General features: G+C 34.1%; 3 protein-coding genes across 5 annotated transcripts; 1 reads left to right on the top strand and 2 right to left on the bottom strand.

Annotated features, from left to right (window-relative positions):
- Window positions 1–392: 392 nt before the first annotated feature.
- Window positions 393–6125, top strand: LOC140745331 (UDP-glucosyltransferase 2-like). The gene is made up of 9 exons (XM_073077112.1): window positions 393–611; window positions 1830–1985; window positions 2421–2523; window positions 2919–3111; window positions 3575–3769; window positions 3998–4220; window positions 4574–4793; window positions 5224–5443; window positions 5835–6125. The coding sequence occupies exons 2-9, from the start codon at window positions 1830–1832 to the stop codon at window positions 6106–6108; spliced, it is 1584 nt and encodes a 527-aa protein (XP_072933213.1). The 5' UTR covers window positions 393–611; the 3' UTR covers window positions 6109–6125.
- A 239-nt stretch (window positions 6126–6364) lies between these two features.
- On the bottom strand, window positions 6365–12074 carry LOC140745333 (UDP-glucosyltransferase 2-like). 3 transcript variants are annotated; one of them, XM_073077116.1, is made up of 8 exons: window positions 11708–12074; window positions 11178–11259; window positions 10346–10538; window positions 9769–9948; window positions 9047–9269; window positions 8299–8518; window positions 7637–7856; window positions 6365–6676 (listed from the first exon to the last, which is right to left on the bottom strand). In XM_073077116.1, the coding sequence occupies exons 1-8, from the start codon at window positions 11864–11866 to the stop codon at window positions 6394–6396; spliced, it is 1560 nt and encodes a 519-aa protein (XP_072933217.1). In that variant the 5' UTR covers window positions 11867–12074; the 3' UTR covers window positions 6365–6393. The 3 variants fall into 3 exon arrangements, with proteins under 3 accessions (XP_072933217.1, XP_072933218.1, XP_072933219.1); XM_073077117.1 differs by lacking the exon at window positions 11708–12074 and having other exon boundaries at window positions 11178–11395; XM_073077118.1 differs by lacking the exons at window positions 11178–11259; window positions 11708–12074 and having other exon boundaries at window positions 9769–9943; window positions 10346–10482.
- Window positions 12075–13105: 1031 nt separating this feature from the next.
- LOC140745625 (UDP-glucosyltransferase 2-like) lies at window positions 13106–17402 on the bottom strand. Its single transcript, XM_073077561.1, has 5 exons — window positions 17230–17402; window positions 16549–16768; window positions 15886–16105; window positions 15473–15692; window positions 13106–13778 (listed from the first exon to the last, which is right to left on the bottom strand). The coding sequence occupies exons 1-5, from the start codon at window positions 17400–17402 to the stop codon at window positions 13499–13501; spliced, it is 1113 nt and encodes a 370-aa protein (XP_072933662.1). The 3' UTR covers window positions 13106–13498.
- Window positions 17403–19142: the final 1740 nt, after the last annotated feature.

Raw genomic sequence — 19142 nt, 5'->3', positions numbered from 1 at the left:
TGAGACAGGAAAACAGTAGTTAGAAAAGGCTGGGCAAGGAGTGACAACTGGATCATATAATATCAGAAATATTTTAAAAATGATACTTTTTATGCTCAATAAAGGTTTATGTCCTAGGAATTTATGTGCAGTAAGTGCCATGGATCGGCCCTAAGTTTTAATGTTAGGTTTAAATTTACAAACTTATTCATTAAAAAATATATTTTGAGATTGTCTTTCTCCAGAAAAATATACATTCTAATAATTAATGGGTTCTAACGATACGCGTTTATATCAATATCTCCAAATGTAAGAACATGGCATTTATAAGATATTGAATTATGCATGTAGTATTATACATGCATATTTGCGAATAAATGTGAACTCTATAAACGGACTCTTGCGGTGAAGTACCTCCGCAGTTAATAGTGAAGCTGACTTCGACTTCACTACGTAGTGTCAGTACTAACTCTACTCTAGAGGATGCATGCTAGTGTTGTGCGGGATATTATTTACTATAAAGTTTGGAATTGTACCTATTAATATAGTACAAATGTACAACGAGAAGTGAAAATAAGAATATATATTTTGTTTGTCTCGTTTTCTGGAAGTGAGAGTTCGGCTGTTTTAAGGTACATAATTAATTTAAGTAATTTAACGTTTTTAATAATAATTAATATTGATATATCGATAACACCACCATTCATAAAATTCATAATATAAATAAAGTTTTGATATTCGATACACGTAATCTATAATCTCATGGAAACATATATGATTCGAAGATATACGCGTATTAGAAATAGGTTTTATTATCATTGTTTTTGAACCGCGGGGAATCCTGTCTTAGCGGATAAATGGCTATTAAACTAGACAATTAACATAGTAAGTCAGTCTGTACACACTGTAAACACAGACAGACATCTATACCTTATATAGTTGGTAGAACGCTTTGTATACGACAGCGGAAGTTTTTTTTTTTTTATAAAATAGGAGTAGCAGACGAGCATACAGTCCACCTGATGGTAAGTGGCCACTGTCGCCCATGGACATCTGTAATCAACCCCAGATAGGATTAGATATTCCTACCTGCGGTCGGCCACAGATGCGCCGCTACCCCTGAGGACTAAGCTGGAACGCCTCGGAAAAGTCTGTCTCCCTTACCACACCCTTCAAACCGGAACACAGCAGCGTCTAACACTGCTGTTATTAGGTAGAAATAGGTGTGGCGGTGGTGCTGCCGGAGTCGAACCACAAAGGGTTCTACCACCTTTAAAAAACCACCACCACCACCACCGCCGGAAGTACCACCGCTACACCAATTTCTACCTAGTAACAATTGTTAAGTTTTGCTGTTGATGTTCTAAGAGGGACATACTTATCTAGTGTTGTTTTAAGCACATAAGTTGAGAAAATAATCATCATTTTTAAATCACAGATAGATTAATAACATAAAGATTAAAGCCCGTTATTAATAATAAGTCTATCTAAAATTTTGCGAACTAAAAATCAAAATTTAACAATTTTTAATATTATGCAAAAAATGTCAAATCGGCCTTTGGTAGGTCAAACATTGAATTGTCTGTGTAGTCCTGGGAATAGAATAGGGCTACAGTATCCCCTGCCAGTCGTAAGAGGCGACTAATAGGGGGCTTCCGGGGTTGCGGGCGGCAAGAGTGGGAGCTCGAACCGTCCAACAAGCAACCCCGGGAAGGACGGCGGTATGTGTGGTCGCATACCGTAGTAAACACCAAAAAAAGTCAAACATTAAAAAGATTTATTTTGTTAACAACAAGTCATCTAAGGCTAGTCTTAGACGTTAATAAATATAAATTATTCTTCATTTTCAGATGGCTTCAAGAACTTCCATGATTGGTCTTATTTTTTTGTTGACTGTATCTTTAAATGAAGCTTTAAGGATATTGGTGTTTTTCCCTATGGCGTCCAAGAGTCATAGCATATTGGGTGATGGAGTCGTAAGAAATTTACTGGAAGCAGGCCATGAGGTAAGTAATAAATGAGTATTTCTTATGCTAACTATACTGCGATTATTTAATGAAGTTCTGAATAGAACTGATCTAATGTTTAACCTACAAAAATTTCTACCAATCTTTATTAGGCAAAAATTGCATATAATAAAACAAAAATACAATTACCTACTCTGTTAATAGCAGCCTGGCAAAGGGTGGTTGATCAAAGCGATAAGATGAGCCGATTTTGGCGATGCCAAAAAATTTCGGCGGCCTTTTTTAGTCGGATACTTAGCATGACGAAATAAATTTGGAATAGGTATATCAATTTAATTAGTAAATAGTAGATCTCAGATACTATATAGTCGCCATCTCTATAATAACATATAACATAAGTTATGCATAAGTATGTTGATTGTAATTGAAAATTAAAATTTATAAATTAGTAATCAATTTGGAAATCAATTTCAGGTAGTTCACATCACTTCATTTCCTAGTGGCAAGCCCCATCCCAGGTTAAAAGAGATTAACGTTGGAGACATTGGGGAGAAAATGAGGGAGGATTCCGAAAAATGTGAGTTAATTACTAAACTTCATATATCAGAATTTAATTCGTAATCAAAGATCACAAAGAAATCAAGATCCAAAACTACATACGATTTACTAAGGTTTATTCAAATTTAACAACAGATATCCCACTTCTACTGATTTTATAGCGGTGATATATAATAATATATTCCTTCTAAGGTAAGGAAGATATATTTTTCCGAGGCGATCCAGCTTAATCCTCAAGGGTAGCAGCGTATCTATGGCCGACTTCAGGAAGGAGTCTAACCTTATTTTGATTTGATTACAGACATGGGCGGCAGTAGCGACTTACCATCAGGTGACTTCAGTAAAAAAAGTTGACGCAGACCGCATAAATCACTTTTATTTCCTTGTGTCACAAATCCATCTTACCTGTTGCAGATGACGCTTTCAAGCTAAAGAACTTGGTTGGCAAACATCATAGCATGACCAATTCCTTATTCGTCTTTTACTTCGCTTATGACTTCCACAAGCAAGTGTATAACCATAAGGCTGTGTCTGACTTCCTTAGTGACCCTAAAGAACATTTTGACACGGTCATCGTGGAGTGGTTTTTCTCCGATTATTCTGCTGGGTAAGATCCTTTCTACAGGCTACTTTTCTGCATGTTTAGGGGTTTTAAGAAACTTCAGTCTAGGGTTATTTGTTGTCAGCTTCATGAACAATGTTACAATTTCCTGAGATACAATGTATCCCAAGCATCTTAGAGCCATTCTGATAGGTCATTCTGATTCGGATGCTCTCATATTTACTGGAGTTTTATCTGCATTTCTCACGTTTTTGAACTTATTGACTAGAGTAAGCCAATGTATTGAAATTTTAATTTTGCTCTCTGGAACAATTGTTTTCTTTATTATACTAAGGACAGGAAAAATTATGTTCCAGTCATGTAAATAAGGAGTAGAGGGAAGGAAGATGACAGCGTTCTTGATAGTAGGTTCCTAGTAATAAGGAAGAATATATTTAAAACAACTCCACTGACAGTAACACAATGACTGTAAGAAGACTTATTGAAATAAATTGTTTATATTTTTCAGATTGGCCCCTCTATTCAAATGCCCCTTAATTTGGATAGGGTCCACAGAAGCTCACTGGCAAGTGCTGAGACTTATAGATGAGATCCCCAACCCAGCCTACAGCGTGGATTTGTTTTCTGATAACCGAGCGCCACTTTCTTTAAGTGAGAGAATATCGGAGATGTGGACGTTGGTCGAAAAGTACCTGATAGTGAAGTAAGTATGAAATATCTTGAAGATAAAGTTAAAGATTGACGAGTGACGTATATGATATCTATCTATGACTGATTGTATACACAATGCACGTGCACTTTATATATTCATGATATAATTCTATCTATAGACGCTGTTGTTTCTAATTAGAAAATTGTGTAATGTTACATACTTTGTCATATATTTTAATGAAATGGTCATATATTTTGATGAATTAATGAATTATTTCAGCTTAATATTGGTTCCATTCGAATGGTTAGCGTACAACTCGATATTCACACCACTAGCTGCTAAAAGAGGTGTCACTATGCCATCATACACAGAAGCTGTATACAACGGATCTATGTTACTGCTGAACTCCCATCCGTCTATAGGCACTGCTTTTAGACTACCTCAGAACGCAAAGTACATAGCCGGGTACCATATTGATCCAAAAGTGCAAGCTTTGCCAAAGGTAAGAAGTTATCACCTACAAAGATAGGAAGTATCTATGTAATGCCCGTCATTAATAAAATCAATGTATACTATGTTTTACCTACACAAAAATAAAAATTGTATTTTTTTTGACAACTAAAAATTATCAAATTCGATTTTGGTAGGAAACAACGGGAAAAAGATAAAAAACGGATGTAAGTACTTCATATAAAATTTGATTAGAACATGATGAAATTGAAATTGATTAAACGTTAGCAAAATATGTATTATATAGAAAACAAAATTACAAACCCAACATAACAATAAAGTTAAATAGGTCATATAGCTCTGGCAATGATTTTTGATTTCCATAAAAATCATATTGATTTCCAGGATCTTCAAAAACTGATGGATGGTGCGAAAAATGGGGTAATATACTTCAGCATGGGCTCCAACCTTAAAAGTGCGGATATGTCTGATGCAATGAGAGACTCATTGCTAGAAATGTTTGGTAAATTAGAACAAACGGTGTTATGGAAATTTGAGACAGGCTTAAAAAAGATACCACCAAATGTACATCTTTTAAGCTGGGCTCCACAACAAAGCATTTTCTGTAAGTAACAATATAAATTACTGCTCTAATATGTATGTATTTGTTCAACTTGATTGCCACATACTATGATATAAGTATATATTTAGAAACTGAATAAAGTGTCGAAAAAATCTAAATCATGATGATGATAATAAACAACTTTGAATTATTAGAGTAGAACTGTTAAAGCACAATTTTGACTGTATGTACGAAAATGTAATGTTTGTTTATAATGTAAATTAGAAGAACCCCTTATCCGCAAGTAATTATAGTCTTAACGCGCATGAGGGTGTAAAAACATTTCATAAATTTGTCAAAGGTCTAGGAATCCTTATTTGGTCAAAAATATTTGGTAAAAGCGATCTAAGGAAATCCTTGCCTAGCAGTGAAACACTATTGCACATGCACAACGTTTCGTAGCATTGTTATAAAAGTTTTAATTTTCTTCCAGCACATCCAAATTTGAAATTATTCATAAGTCACGGAGGTCAACTATCTACCACCGAAGCTATACACTTCGGTGTACCAGTGATAGGCATTCCCGTCCTTGGTGACCAGCACTTTAACATGAAAGCAGTGGAAGATAAAGGCTTTGGTATCAAAGTTAAATTGGCTGAAGATATGGCTGGCAATCTGAATATTGCTATACGTAAAATGTTATCGAATCCCAGGTAAGATTTTGTTAGTTAAAAGTAGATACTGTCTTTTCAGGTAATAATTACGGAAAATAAAAAGGAATATGTGTTAGCATAAATATTTAGCGTTAGTAATTTTCGTACTTGTATAATGCAAAGTCACTATTATCTAAACACATATAGATTTTCTCTATGTAGACATCAAAATCTCGATTAGATTATGCAATCACACTAATGTAAATAACCACTTCATCACAATCTCATCCGAATAATTGGCACTACAGCTTTTATTATCCCTATTGTTTGCGAAAGCTGCCAATTTTCCTGAAATACATTCGGATCATAGATCTTTTTTCAATTTGCATCCAAACTATGACATTAAAACTAATAAGAAACTAACTATGAAACATCTTTCGTCTCTTTCCAGCTACAAAGCGAGAGCAAAACAACTGTCAGCCTGGTACCACAATCGACTAAAGACTCCTGGTGAAGAAATGGTCCATTGGATAGAATACACAGTAGCCACTGATGGGGCACCACACTTGAAGTCGCCAGCACTGCATGTGCCTTGCTATCAGAAGCTGCATCTAGACGTAATAGCAATATTGGTGATCATACTAACGGTATTAGTGACTTGTGTAAGGCGTTTGTACAGATGGTGGAAGGGGAGCAAAGTACAGAACAAAAAGAAGACACAGTAGATTTTAGTCTGATAGTAGGTAATTTAGATTTTTCGTAACAAACATGTTTAATTATTTATTTTGAATAGTAGCGCGCATAACATTAATTGAAATTAAATAATAAAGTAGCTCTTTTATAACAGACGTTTTGATGAAAATTATTTGAAAAAGCTGTCAAAATAATATTTCGCGTATCGTAGATTAAAAAAAAAGGTTTTGAAAATGTTTTATTTATCCCTAACATCAATAAGTTATTATTTTTTACAATTTACAATTTTAAACTACAACCTTAACATCATTTGCTTATTACTGTTTCTTCTTCAGATCACTTATTTGATTTACAAAAAATGTTTTCAACTTCCTAAACAACCATTTTGTTGCCAATATCAGGAAAATTACCACAGCTATTGCAACACTAGCGACATCTAGGTAACACTTCTGGTACCAGGGCATCATCCGGTAGACGGCGCGTAAGTGTAACGCTCCGCGGGTTTGGACTACGTGCTCCACCCAGTGTACCAACTCAGCTCCTGGTGGAGCCGTTCTGTGGTGGTAGACATAGGAGTAGTGCTTGACTGCTTCGGCGTAACTGAAAAAAATTATCAAGTGATGAATAACATTTTCGAATTGTTTTTACTCATACCCCTATAGTACATTTTTGTGTTGTTGGTAACACCGGTACATAAAGGCACAAATACCTAAACAGGACTAAAATCTAAATTAGATTTTTGGTACACATATCGCGGATAGAACCTGAAACCTTTTTGCGTATCAGATGGTGCAGATCTTCACACCAATAAGGTTCGTAACCATACCGATAGGAACTGTGGCTATACCACAGATTAATAAATAGTTACGTTGTACTAACCAAACTAGTAAGTAGTACCTTTTCATAATTCAAGTATTTCATACTATAGCAGCATTTAGCGCTACTTTGTTCTAATTCTAAGGTTCATATTAATCCTAGTACACTCCTACCAAATAAAGTATGCACGTTTGCTGTTTGCAAAATAGTTCATAAAGATAGGATAATTTAATTCATTGGTTAATGATACGAATACTTTCAAGTTAATGTAACCTTCGATCACTAGTTCTTATTAGTTATCGAAGAGCGTAACACATAGTAACATTTCATTACTTATCAATTAAACAATTAAACAGCTTTTGAAGGTCTTAGGATATTATAATAGGTTAATGAACAGATTAACCTCATTGAGTGTTGGTAGCACTATTTAAATAAGTATTTACAAAATAGACGACGAATTTTTACCTAAACTTAAATATTAAATCTTGAATGGGGAAATAAATTCTTTAAATCTAAACCTAACGCCAGAAACCTATATTTAAACACTAATTAATTTAATGTGTCTTTCTCAATTTAATGGAGCTGTAGCTAATTGTTTCATTTAATATAATTTGTGTATTCAATTGTGCAGTAAAATTATCCTTTGAATTCGCAATTTGATAGTAATTTCTTTGAAAATACATCATTTTACAGAACAAACTCTTCGCTTTTGAAACCATGAATTACTCTGCAGTGTATACTAACCTTGCATTCCCAAGAACCTCCTCAATGGCTGCTTTCAAATCCTCAGCCATATCATATGACAGGTGTACTTCTTTAGCTACACCCTTATTTACCAAAGTCTTCACATTCATGTGTTGATCTGCGAATACTGGGATGCCAATTAGTGGAACCCCAAAATGAAGAGCTTCAAGACTTGAGAGTTGACCTCCATGACTGATGAAGAGAACGCAGTTTGGATGGTCTGAAATTAATAGAAATCTAACATCAATTCAAAGAACCCGAAACTTTGCCATTCCATCTTCGCCAGTCATCAAAACAAAATATTTCATGTCATTCAATATGTAAAAAAATGTATATTTTTTCGTAATCTAAATTTATACTGACGAAATAGAAATCTATAAATTGTTTGAGGTCCATAAAAAGTTATGGGAGGAATCTATCAAAATTCTAACTCTTAGGAAAAAAATGTACGAGTAAGCTTGTCCAAATTGAAACTACTATATGATAGCATACCCATCCAGATACCGAAAAATCGACGCAAGTCGTTAAACGGTTATCAATTAATATTTTGTTGAGATGTAATTAATAAACATCATTTGATAAAAGGACAAGACGATTGTACCTAACTAGACCTTTATCCAGGTAGTCAAACATGAGTTTATCTTACGTATTCAAATACATACCCAAAATACTTTGCTGCGGTGACCACGATATGATATGAACGTTGCTTGGTCTATTCGGTAAATCTGTTTCAAATTTCCATAAAACCGTTTGTTTTAATCCAGCGAACACTTTCAGTATGCGTTGTTTAATTTCATCTGGAAAGCTTTTGCCCGGCAAAAAAGTTCCCATGCTGAAGTAAATTACACCATTGGTGGAACGATCCATGAGATTTTTTAAATCCTACGGATAAATAAATTGATTGATTGTTGAGCAATTGATCATATAAGTTTCTTGGTAATGGTAATTAACAAACATAAAATATTATTAATGTGAAAATTGTTGAAGACAGTCTTACTTGAATTTGAATATACTAAAACTATTTCGCAACAATCCACTATAAATATGTATGATGGTATATATTAACGTATGATGGTATATGTTAAGTCCTAACGATTAACCGTCGTAGAGTCAACTTACCCTGATGATGGTCCGTTTTGGAGCGAAACACGTGTTGGTGGTGGTATGTATGGTGATGCATATTTTTAATATTTTGCATCTGCACGCGTCCTTTGAGGGAGGGAGGGTGGTACATGCTGGTGGTACATACCATCATACATATTTATAGCGGATTGTTGCAAAGTAGTTTTAATTTTAACGTAATACGACATCTTTAAAAAAAGGTATCTCAAATTTGTACTTGGCCAGCGCAGTGGACTTGACGAGGAATCTTATTAATGCACACTTATAATTTTTATATTTAAAGAGTACCTTGGGTAAAGGTTGTATGTTCTTCTTTATTATATGGTATCCACCAATCGCCTTATACGCCTGTGGAAGCTGTATCACTTTTCCAACCGAATTATGTGAATTGCCCAAAATTAAAGATGCGTTGTAACGGAGTTCACTGTACGACGGAATAACTTTATGTCGTTTCGCAATAAGTGGTGCAAATACTCTTTGATATTCTATTTCTTCGATTTGTTGAATATAGCTAAAATGATTAAAATTTTCCTTAATGTTATCATGAGGGTTCCTTGATGTTGTCGTGAGATTGTAGTGAATAACTAGAAGGAGGTAGAAAACTCTTTGTTTCGACTCTGGCGGATCCAATGCCGCGCCTATTGCTAGCAGTGTTTAGCGTTGTTGTGTTCTGGTTTGAAGAGTATAATCTCATCTGGGGTTGATTACAAATATTCATGGGCGGCAATAGCCACTTACCATCAGGTGGACTGCATACTCATCTGCTACTCCTATATTATAAAAAATCAAATAGAAATGTTCTATTTTGTAATGATGCAGCTGCATTGCAATAGTCACCGTGCAGTCAAGCCCGTGTAGGTATACGTTTTGATGAACACCAGATATTAGTAGATGATACTCCGTAGTATCTACTACTTCTTCAGATGAGAAGATCAATTAGAAGAACTTCACAAGGAGACTTGGCTCCTCCTGACTTTGATCCAAGGAAATTAATTTGAGCATTTGCTTACAATTCTCTAAACAGATATGCTGATATATGCCTCTTCATAGACCACATGCGTTGTAAACTTGAAAAAACAGGAGTTGGCACATACGCTAGACCTGTATACTCGCCAATCAAGGTCATCATTAAAAAATCTGGCTCAAAAGAAGACAGCCAAATATATGGACAGCCAAAAACAGCAGCTATTCTAAAACAAAATTATTGGTTAGACACAATATGTTAATGTTAATATATGAGGTAAATGTCGTCATGAATACAAATACAATCTAAAGTAACTTTTCATTTCATTAAAATATATTAGGGAATCACACTTAAAAATGCCATACTTATAATCAAATTTTACTTTCAGCAAAATGATGTAAGATGGCACTATCTAAAATTACGAAATTATTTTATTTGTTTGTGTGAAAGTAAACGCGTAGACATTTTAGGAAATTTGTTATAAGGCGATTGTTTGCTGGCGAAAAATCTTAAATTCTTACATAATTTGCACCATTTACTTACAATTTTTGCCAATGTTAATAGAAGTAATGGCGGCATCGTTCAACGGTCTCATTATTTTAATTAGAATATCAATAACTCACCCTGTGATATATTCTCCTGCCAACCATTCTAAGATAACAAGATCAAAGTTTTGTTCAGGATCGCTAAGAAGTTTCTGTACTTGCTCCTGTTCCACTATCCTTCTCTGTATACCAGACATCGTCATTAAAAATTCGTTCATATTACCCAAATCCACTTCTCGATCCATAGTACGCTTTATATCAAACCTGTTTTCTGTAAAGATATATTAATTTATAACAGTCTTCATTGGGATAGATAGCGAATATTTATTACCAATTTCTATCTTCCAATATAGAGCGGGGAAGGTGGTAGAACCCTTTGCAGTTCGACTCCGGTGGCACCACCGCCACACCTATTTCTACCTTATAACGTATGCTGTGTGCCGTTTTGAAGAGTGTGGTAAGGGAGACAGACTTTTCCGGGGCGTTCCAGCTTAGTCCTCAGGGGGAGCGGCGCAGCTGTGGCCGACCTCAGGTAGGAATATCAGGTCAGGAACTAATAATCCCATTTGGGGTTGATTACAGATGTCCATGGGCGGCAGTAGCCACTTACCATCAGGTGGACTGCATGCTCGTCTACTACTCCTATATTATAAAAAAAAGAGGTCGAGTGCTTACGAATACACATAATATACGTGTCATTACTCATCATTGAATATTTCACTATTACTATCATTAGTTATTAATATTATTAATCTGTGTGATTATTTATATTATTATTCATAGCATCATTTGCTTATTTAAGTGTTATAGCTGAAGAACCACGCAAGAGCGTCTAAAATGGCAGCCAAAAGCGGGTAATTCATAGTTATAAGTCGATATTTAGTTAGTCTTTATATACTTGCGAACATACCCATTACGCCTGGGAAACTAATATCAATGACTGTTAAATTCTGGTGAGAAATAAATCCTGGACTCCAGGCCAGATAAGTTACCTGAAACAAAGGATTATTTTTCACTTCATATCTTTATACAAAGCCTGTTGGCTATCACCTATAAAATACTGACAGTAAAGTAAAAAGTAAAATAATGGGAATTTTAATTGCGTCCAAGGACATCAAAGAAAAAACCAACATACGAGTATTCTATGAGCATAGACTTCGAAGAAAACAAGAAGAATATTTAATAGAGTACAGAATAATGATGAGGATTGAATTGAAAGGGTTCTTATTACTTTCATGAAGCTTTTCAATATAATCTGCCTTACCACGACTGAAATTAGAAACAAGAATGTTGCTCCTATGTACAGGTTTGAGCAACACCAGTTAGACAGAAAAACATGTGAAACAGAAGACAAAATTCTAAAAATGCCTCAAATAACAATCATTAACAACATCATCAACAGGTCTGATCTACTGTTTAATGACAAAAAAATCATCATACCTGGTGTCCAGCATCTAATAAAAGGTCTATGCACGACTTTCCGAGTATTCCATGACTTTTGCCTACCATCGGAAATAATACCAGAATTTTATAACACCAACACAAAGTACACAAACTAAGAAAATATATAAAAACACAACATTTTAGTATCTTTCTCATTATGGAAACACGCCCAGTATTCAGAATAGACGGAAAATAAATACTCAGTAGACTATGGAAAATTTAAATATTTAAACCATCTTATCATTTTCAAGGACGGTATATATTACAGACATTCATATGCGTATATATATACTGATAAATAAACAAGAATTTGTTTGCGTAAGTGCTAACAGAAAAGAAATCCAAATTGACGAAGTATACGCAACAAGTACTGTATACAACCTATCATAGGTTGTATACAGTGCCGAGGTTTTGTGTAGATTGTTAATTATTTTTTGCTAATTTAATCTAAAAAAGACAAATTAAGTCAATGGCCATATTAATTATGTGATACTCAATAAAATATCTGTGTATGTAATGTGTATACTTGGGGACATAGGTAATATGAAGTTGTATGTATTTGTAATAAAAAAATAACAAAAAACAATTCTACATTTCATCATCCGTGTCACCTACTCTACGTTTGTAAGGAAAACGATGAAATCAAATCAATTATTACTAATAAGCAGTACCAACGCCATCTATGCTGACAATATTCAACTACTCAATCAGTCATATATGGCTGATATAACCATGGAACCAGAAAAAGTAGTAACATCCTTACTTAAGTGCTGTATTAACTTAAAGCTTTAATAATAGATGGCGTTGAATAAGTATTTGTGACGTTGTTTTCTAGACGTCGGTATGTATTTTTACCAAACGTGCCATAAGATATAAAATATCATGAAGATAATAATATCTTCTTAAATTGCATAATAATATGCTTTCTGTCGATCTATGATGTTAGTTAAATAAATCAAAATTTGACGATATATTGCTAATTATAATAAACACACAAAACATGGTCTTCCTTCTATTATGACAAATTTTTATTTTTTTTATTTTCTCCTAAAATTTTATTACAAGCTCTATCCACGATAATAAACAATACGATCAGAGTGCCTGTGGGACAAATTTAAACTGTGTTTTAATGTTAAATAAAATGTAAATACAAGCTAGCTTAAAAATGTTCCACCACCAAGCCATTGCCAAGGTGACAAGGTTTATTGTATTTTGGACACGAATTATGCACGAAATGAAATAAAAAATAGGAATCAAACAATTTAATTTGATTTTTATTGTACTTATCGGATACCTTATATCAGAGGTATGCAACGTTTTTAATGTAAAGAGATAAAAACTAACTTAAAAATTCATGGCGGGCGCCAAATATTTCTTGACATAAGAAATATATAAAAACAAGGTTCATATTTATAAAACATGTCCTTTTATTAATTATATAATTTATAAATTTAATTACAAATGAAGGTTATTATTAATCTTAAATAAATACAGAAGAATGTTTGTAAGTATATTAAAGATGGTGCAAGAGCAATGACATATTTTTGTATAAAATTTTTTTAATGGGATATTTTGGTTGCAATCTGCAATTTTTTCAGGAATTTTAAAATTTATGTTTAAATTTCTTGTCTAAATTAACAATAGTTTAAGGGTGCAATAAAATTTATTGAAGGGCGCAGTGGCGCCCTCGAGTGGCGCGTTGCCGACCACTGTCTTATAACATAACCTGGTTCTATTTTAAACAAAATTTCAGTACAACTACTGTGCTGCAATTTCTTTCAGTAAATTTTAATGCAATTTCTTAATTTTATTTGACTTTATTTTAATTGACCTCATGGTCCACAATATCAGTTTCATCATTTTTATCAATAGGACTATCAAAATGACTGCGACTATAGCGACATCTAGGTGACATCTCTGATACCAGGGCACCATTAAGGAAATGGAGCGAAGGTGTGATGCCCCTCGAGATTGTATCACGTGCTCCACCCAGTGTACCAACTCTGCTCCTGGCGAAACCGGCCTGTGGTGGTACACAAAGGACTGATGCTTGGCTGCTTGGATGTAACTGCAAGGATAATATAACAATCATGGTAACATCTCCAACTCATAAATAATCAGGTGCTGTGACTGACAGATCGCAAATTTTCTAACATTTTAATGCTGAAAATTAAACGTTTATAGATGAGAAATTTGCTCGCAGTGCGATTACTTTGGTGACATTATAAAACAGATTAGTACGAGATGTTTCTTAAAGATATTTTTCTGATAATTTAATTTTCAGGGTATTTTCTAGAGGTGAGACGTATATACTGGAATAGGTTTTTGGAATAAGTTTTTGACTGGACGCGTAAAGACTTATTCCGTGCTCACCACGTAAACGCGTCTCGAGTATTTAGGCGTCTCGTTGCGGGTTTGTGACTCGCACACTCGCAAGCTCGGTCGGTCGGTTCCAGTGACATTCGCGGGAACTCGGAGAAGTTCGGTTCGCGGCACTTGATGTTTGTAAGTTGATTTATTTGTTACGCGTTTTTAAACCTAATGTCTATACATTTAGAATCACTATTACTTTGTAAAGAGTTTGTTTACTTACTAGTTACTTACCAAAACAATGTATATATTTCGGAATATTTAGTTTTTAAATCAGTACGTTAAGATACCTCACAGGAATGGTGCTTATTGTTTACGTTATAAGTTTTAAAGTGACTTTTGTACCATTATAATAAACAACTGTCTTTTAATTTATTCCTGGATGGATGTTTTGTTTTTTAAGTAAATTGTAAAATATTGAGTAATTTGTAAATAATTTGATATGTAAAGAACTGATTTTTAATTGATTAAAGTTTTCAATACTATTTAATTTAAAGTATTTTAAAACGAAAACGTTTATGTACTCAGCTTAATAGACGTTAATAATCCATAAATCGTATAATACCTCATTACTAGATCTCGATGTTAAGAGTATAACTATACGCTAGTTGTGGAGACGTCATTAAACTCGAGACGCCTTAATACTCGTGGACCTCGTTTTTGGAATAAGTTAGAGATGAGACGTATATACTGGAATAAGTTTTTGGAATAGATTTTTGATTGGACGCGTAAAGACTTATAAGTGTTCACTGCGTAAACGCGTCTCGAGTATTTAGGCGTCTCGCCTAGTTGCGGGTTTGTGACTCGCACACTCACAAGCTCGGTCGGTCGGTTCCAGTGACATGCGTCGGATCTTGGAGAAGTTCGGTTCGCGGCACTTGATGCTTGTAAGTCGATTTATTAGTTATGCGTTTTTAAACCTCATTCAGTGTTTTGTGATCAAATAAATTGTAAAATATTAAGTTATTTGAAAATAATTTGGTATATAAATAACTGACATTTAATTGATTCAATTTTTCAATACGATTTAATTTAAAATATTTTAAAACGAAAACGTTTATGAACTTTGCTTAATAGACGTTAATAATTCATAAATCGTAATAATAATCCATTACTAGATCAGAAGTATAGCTATACGCTAGTTATGGAAACGTCATTAAACTAGAGACGCCTAAATACTCGTGGACCTAGTTTTTGGAATAAGTCTTTAGGCGGACGCGTACTTCTAAGACTCAGTACGCATTTTACCTAGTATATCTCACCTCTAGTATTTTCACTGAGTGTAACTCAGTGACTTGAGTGTAACTCAGTGAACTTCCAACCGTTTGCTACTTCAATTTGTCTATTTTGGTATTTTTCTTTTTTTTTTAGAAATTCTAAATTCAGTATTACCTTGAGTTTCCTAGGACCTCCTTAATAGCAGCTTTCAAATCTGAAGCCACATTGTAGGATAGTTTTACTTCTTTAGCCATTCCCTTTCTTGCCATTGTTTTAACATTAGCTATCTGGTCCGCAAATACTGGTATTCCTATGAAGGGCACCCCAAAATGAACAGCCTCTAGAGCTGATAGTAGACCTCCATGGCTGATAAAGAGGACACAGTTTGGATGGGCTAAAATTAATTGAACATGGCCATTAGAGAAAGAGTACAACAAAATTATTTATGTAGAATTAACTACACAGAAATGATTTATATTACAATTATGATAATGATGATGATGAGAAAGTATTGAAGCTTATTTAAATATATGTTATGTACTTAAAGTGAAGATTATATATATTTAAAGGGGAATATAAGATAGTACCTAAGATACTTTGCTGTGGAGCCCATGATATGAAATGAACGTTGCTTTCTGTGTTGACTAAATCTGTTTCGAATTTCCATAAAACTGTTTGTTCTAATTCACTCAGCACTTTTAAAATCCCTAAAACTATTTCGTCTGGAAAATCTTTGCTTTTCAATATTGATCCCATACTAAAGTATATTACACCGTTTTTTGAGTTGTCCATTAATGTCTTTAAGTCCTAAAAAACAAAGATAACTCACTAACAAATAACAAATAACCGGATTCAATGATATTCATAATAAACTGTTACAAATTCAAATTTGAGGTGAGTGCGTTTAATTTGGTTTAAGTAGTTTCGCAAGTGCTTGAATCCGATTCAATTGAATATTAGTAGATATATAATTTATTAAACATTCTAACAATATTTACTATACTAAATAATCTATATGATAACAATAAAAATATAATACTAATTAAATTAAAAATTAACTAATAATGGAATATTACTTTTTTAGCAAGTCAAAGGGAATTTGCCGCAAGCGCTTGCGACGCATCCACACGTATGTGCATTTGTAGAGGTTTGGAGTTTGCAGCAAGTGTGAAGCGTGTGGACGCATCATTAGATCTAATAGAATATAATGGGTATTCTATTAGATCAGATAGATATTAAAAGGTGGGTACCTTTGTTAGCGGTTCTCTTTCCTTCTTCACGTGAAAACCCCCTACGGCTTTGTATGTTCCCGGTAGCTGGATCGACTTCCCAATAGATATATGTGAATTTCCCAAAACTAAAGATGCGTTATAGCATAAATCCTTATAAGATAGCACTATATTGCGTTTCTTTGCTACAAGTGGTGCTACATATCTTTGATAGTCGTTTTCTTCTTGTGGTAATAAATAGCTTAAAATTAATAAACATGTAATTACCTAACATGACAAACACAATTTTATACCACTTCCGGAGACAAAAAAGGCGAAATATTTTTCGAAGATGTAGTATATCCCTGCGGTTAAAAAAATGAGATTTTACTTACAATTCCTTATAAAAATACATTAAGAATTGCTCTCTTATAGACAAAAGGCGTTGCATAAATGTAAATGGTGGGATGTGTTTAAAATGGGTTGTTGTCAAATAAGCTGGATTTGAGACTTCATCAATCAAATTTAGGATCATGGAGTTTGGTTCCATGGTTGAGAACCAAATATAGGGACAGCCAAGCACAGCGGGGATCCTGAAAAAAATAACAGATCATATTTTATGAATTGATAATATCAGTAACATTTTATTTGATGTTATTGTAATTATGTATTCCTTTTCTCTTAAAGCATGTATCTTTTACTAAAACGATTTATTATACTCACCCGGCGATATAATCTCCATACAACCATTCTAAGATAGCAACATCAAATTCAACTTCAGGATCATTCAAAAGATTTTGTACCTTATCAAGCGCTAAAATCTTTCTTTGCATAACAGACACAACCTTTGATATACCACGAGCGTCTGGCAAAATGTCATCTCCGTTCAAAATCATCTTTATATTATATCTGTCTTCTGTAAATACATGGATTATTTTCACACCAGGACCTGTTGTAATGACTAGTGTAATAGGAATCTATGTAATATACATTTCCGTGTAAGGTACAGAGGTAACGGCCCTACTATCTACCTGATGCTATGTTACCCATATCATCTACTATTGTTCCAAAATAAGATATTGCGACACCACTTATCAAAATCTAATAGAGTCCTAGCTTAGACTAGGAAGAGTCATTTCTACTCCTGAGGACTAAGTAAGTTAGTAGGCCTCGGATAAGTATGTCTCCCTTACGACACCAAAATGCAAATGGATCTTCAATTTCAACTTACCTTCTGAGTAAGGGAAGCTAATATCAATGAAGGTTAAATTCTCATGTGGTTTCAAAGATCGTAGTCCCCATGATAGATAAGTAACCTGTAACGTAATCATATTGTGATAAAGCTAAGTCTGATTTATACATCTTTTGAGGTTGATACAAAAATAAAAGCGTTGAAGTGAGGGGCTGCAACGCAAGGCGCCACTATACCCTAGTTATAAGTTTTTAGTCGACGAGTGGATGAATCGAATTTAATGCTCGTCAGCTTAGTACTTAACCATAAGGCAGATGGGCTATGCAAAGTAGTTACCGTCGCCAATGGGCATCTGCAACACCAGCGGAGTCGCCAATGCAACGCCGGCTTTGAAGGAGAGCTCTTTTAACACCTATTTTGAGGAGCTCGAGTACGTCAGGAGGAAATTTCTAGATCTTAATAAACGATCGCGCATCCCAAATTATGGAGGAGAGCCTTACGTCCTGTTATTACCGGCAAGTGGCACGGTGGAGGAAACGTGATGTAGGCATAAGGTCAAAAAGTACACAGAAGTTGGCTTTCTAAGGAATTATAGAAAATAATATTAAATACCTGATGTCCAGCTTCTAATAAGAGTTCTACGCACGCATTTCCAAGATTTCCATGGCTTTGTCCTGGAAACCAAAAACACACGAGGATCTTGGAACTTCTGCACAAAGTGCATAATAAACAGATATTAATAAGGTATAAATAAGTTTTATATGTATATCGCATTTTGATAGGAACAAGAAATATACAACTATTACCACCTAACACCCTTTTGATAATGAATCTATGATTGAGAAATTGTTATTGCATAATTCTTTATTTGGTTACTAGAAAATTACTTCATATTTTTATTTGCTCAAGTGTTATTCTAATGCCACGAAAAACAAGCCTGCTTGGGATATTTGTAATCCGACTCACAAAAATTTTGAATCAAAAATGTTCCAATATCCTTTACAAACTATGGACCGAAAATAGTATATTTATTACGAAACGTGTGACTTAAATGTCGAGTGTTATCTCACGGCGTGAAGAGTGCTAAACTGTGATTCGTGATGTATGCGTAAAAAGTGGCGTTTATACTTTTATTGCTTATTTCTCCTCTTTGCAGTACATTCGTCAATAGAGCAAGCCAATTTTATAATAAAAAAGGAGTACATTCCTAAAATATAAAAATGCCTCGTAGCTGGGGAAGCCCTTATTCAAGAATAAATAGACATGACTTTTCTAGACATCTTTTTCTCTCTAGTTTTTCTTTTTCTCTCTAGCTTTTTGGAAAATCTGCAACGAACTAACCAACTTCATGATAAAGATTTAGGTATTTCAAAAGAAGGTATTTCGGTCGGTCTTGTAAAAAATCACCCCCATAATTTATGCCAAATGCCACAAATATGTATAA

This window comes from Epargyreus clarus, unplaced genomic scaffold (genome assembly GCF_041222505.1).
Source record: "Epargyreus clarus isolate Ecla_fem2 unplaced genomic scaffold, WU_Ecla_fem_2.2 ptg000010l, whole genome shotgun sequence".
In the NCBI taxonomy this organism is placed as follows: domain Eukaryota; kingdom Metazoa; phylum Arthropoda; class Insecta; order Lepidoptera; family Hesperiidae; genus Epargyreus; species Epargyreus clarus.
The sequence above is the reverse complement of the archived record's forward strand: the minus strand, read 5'-3'. Positions and strand labels throughout refer to the sequence as shown.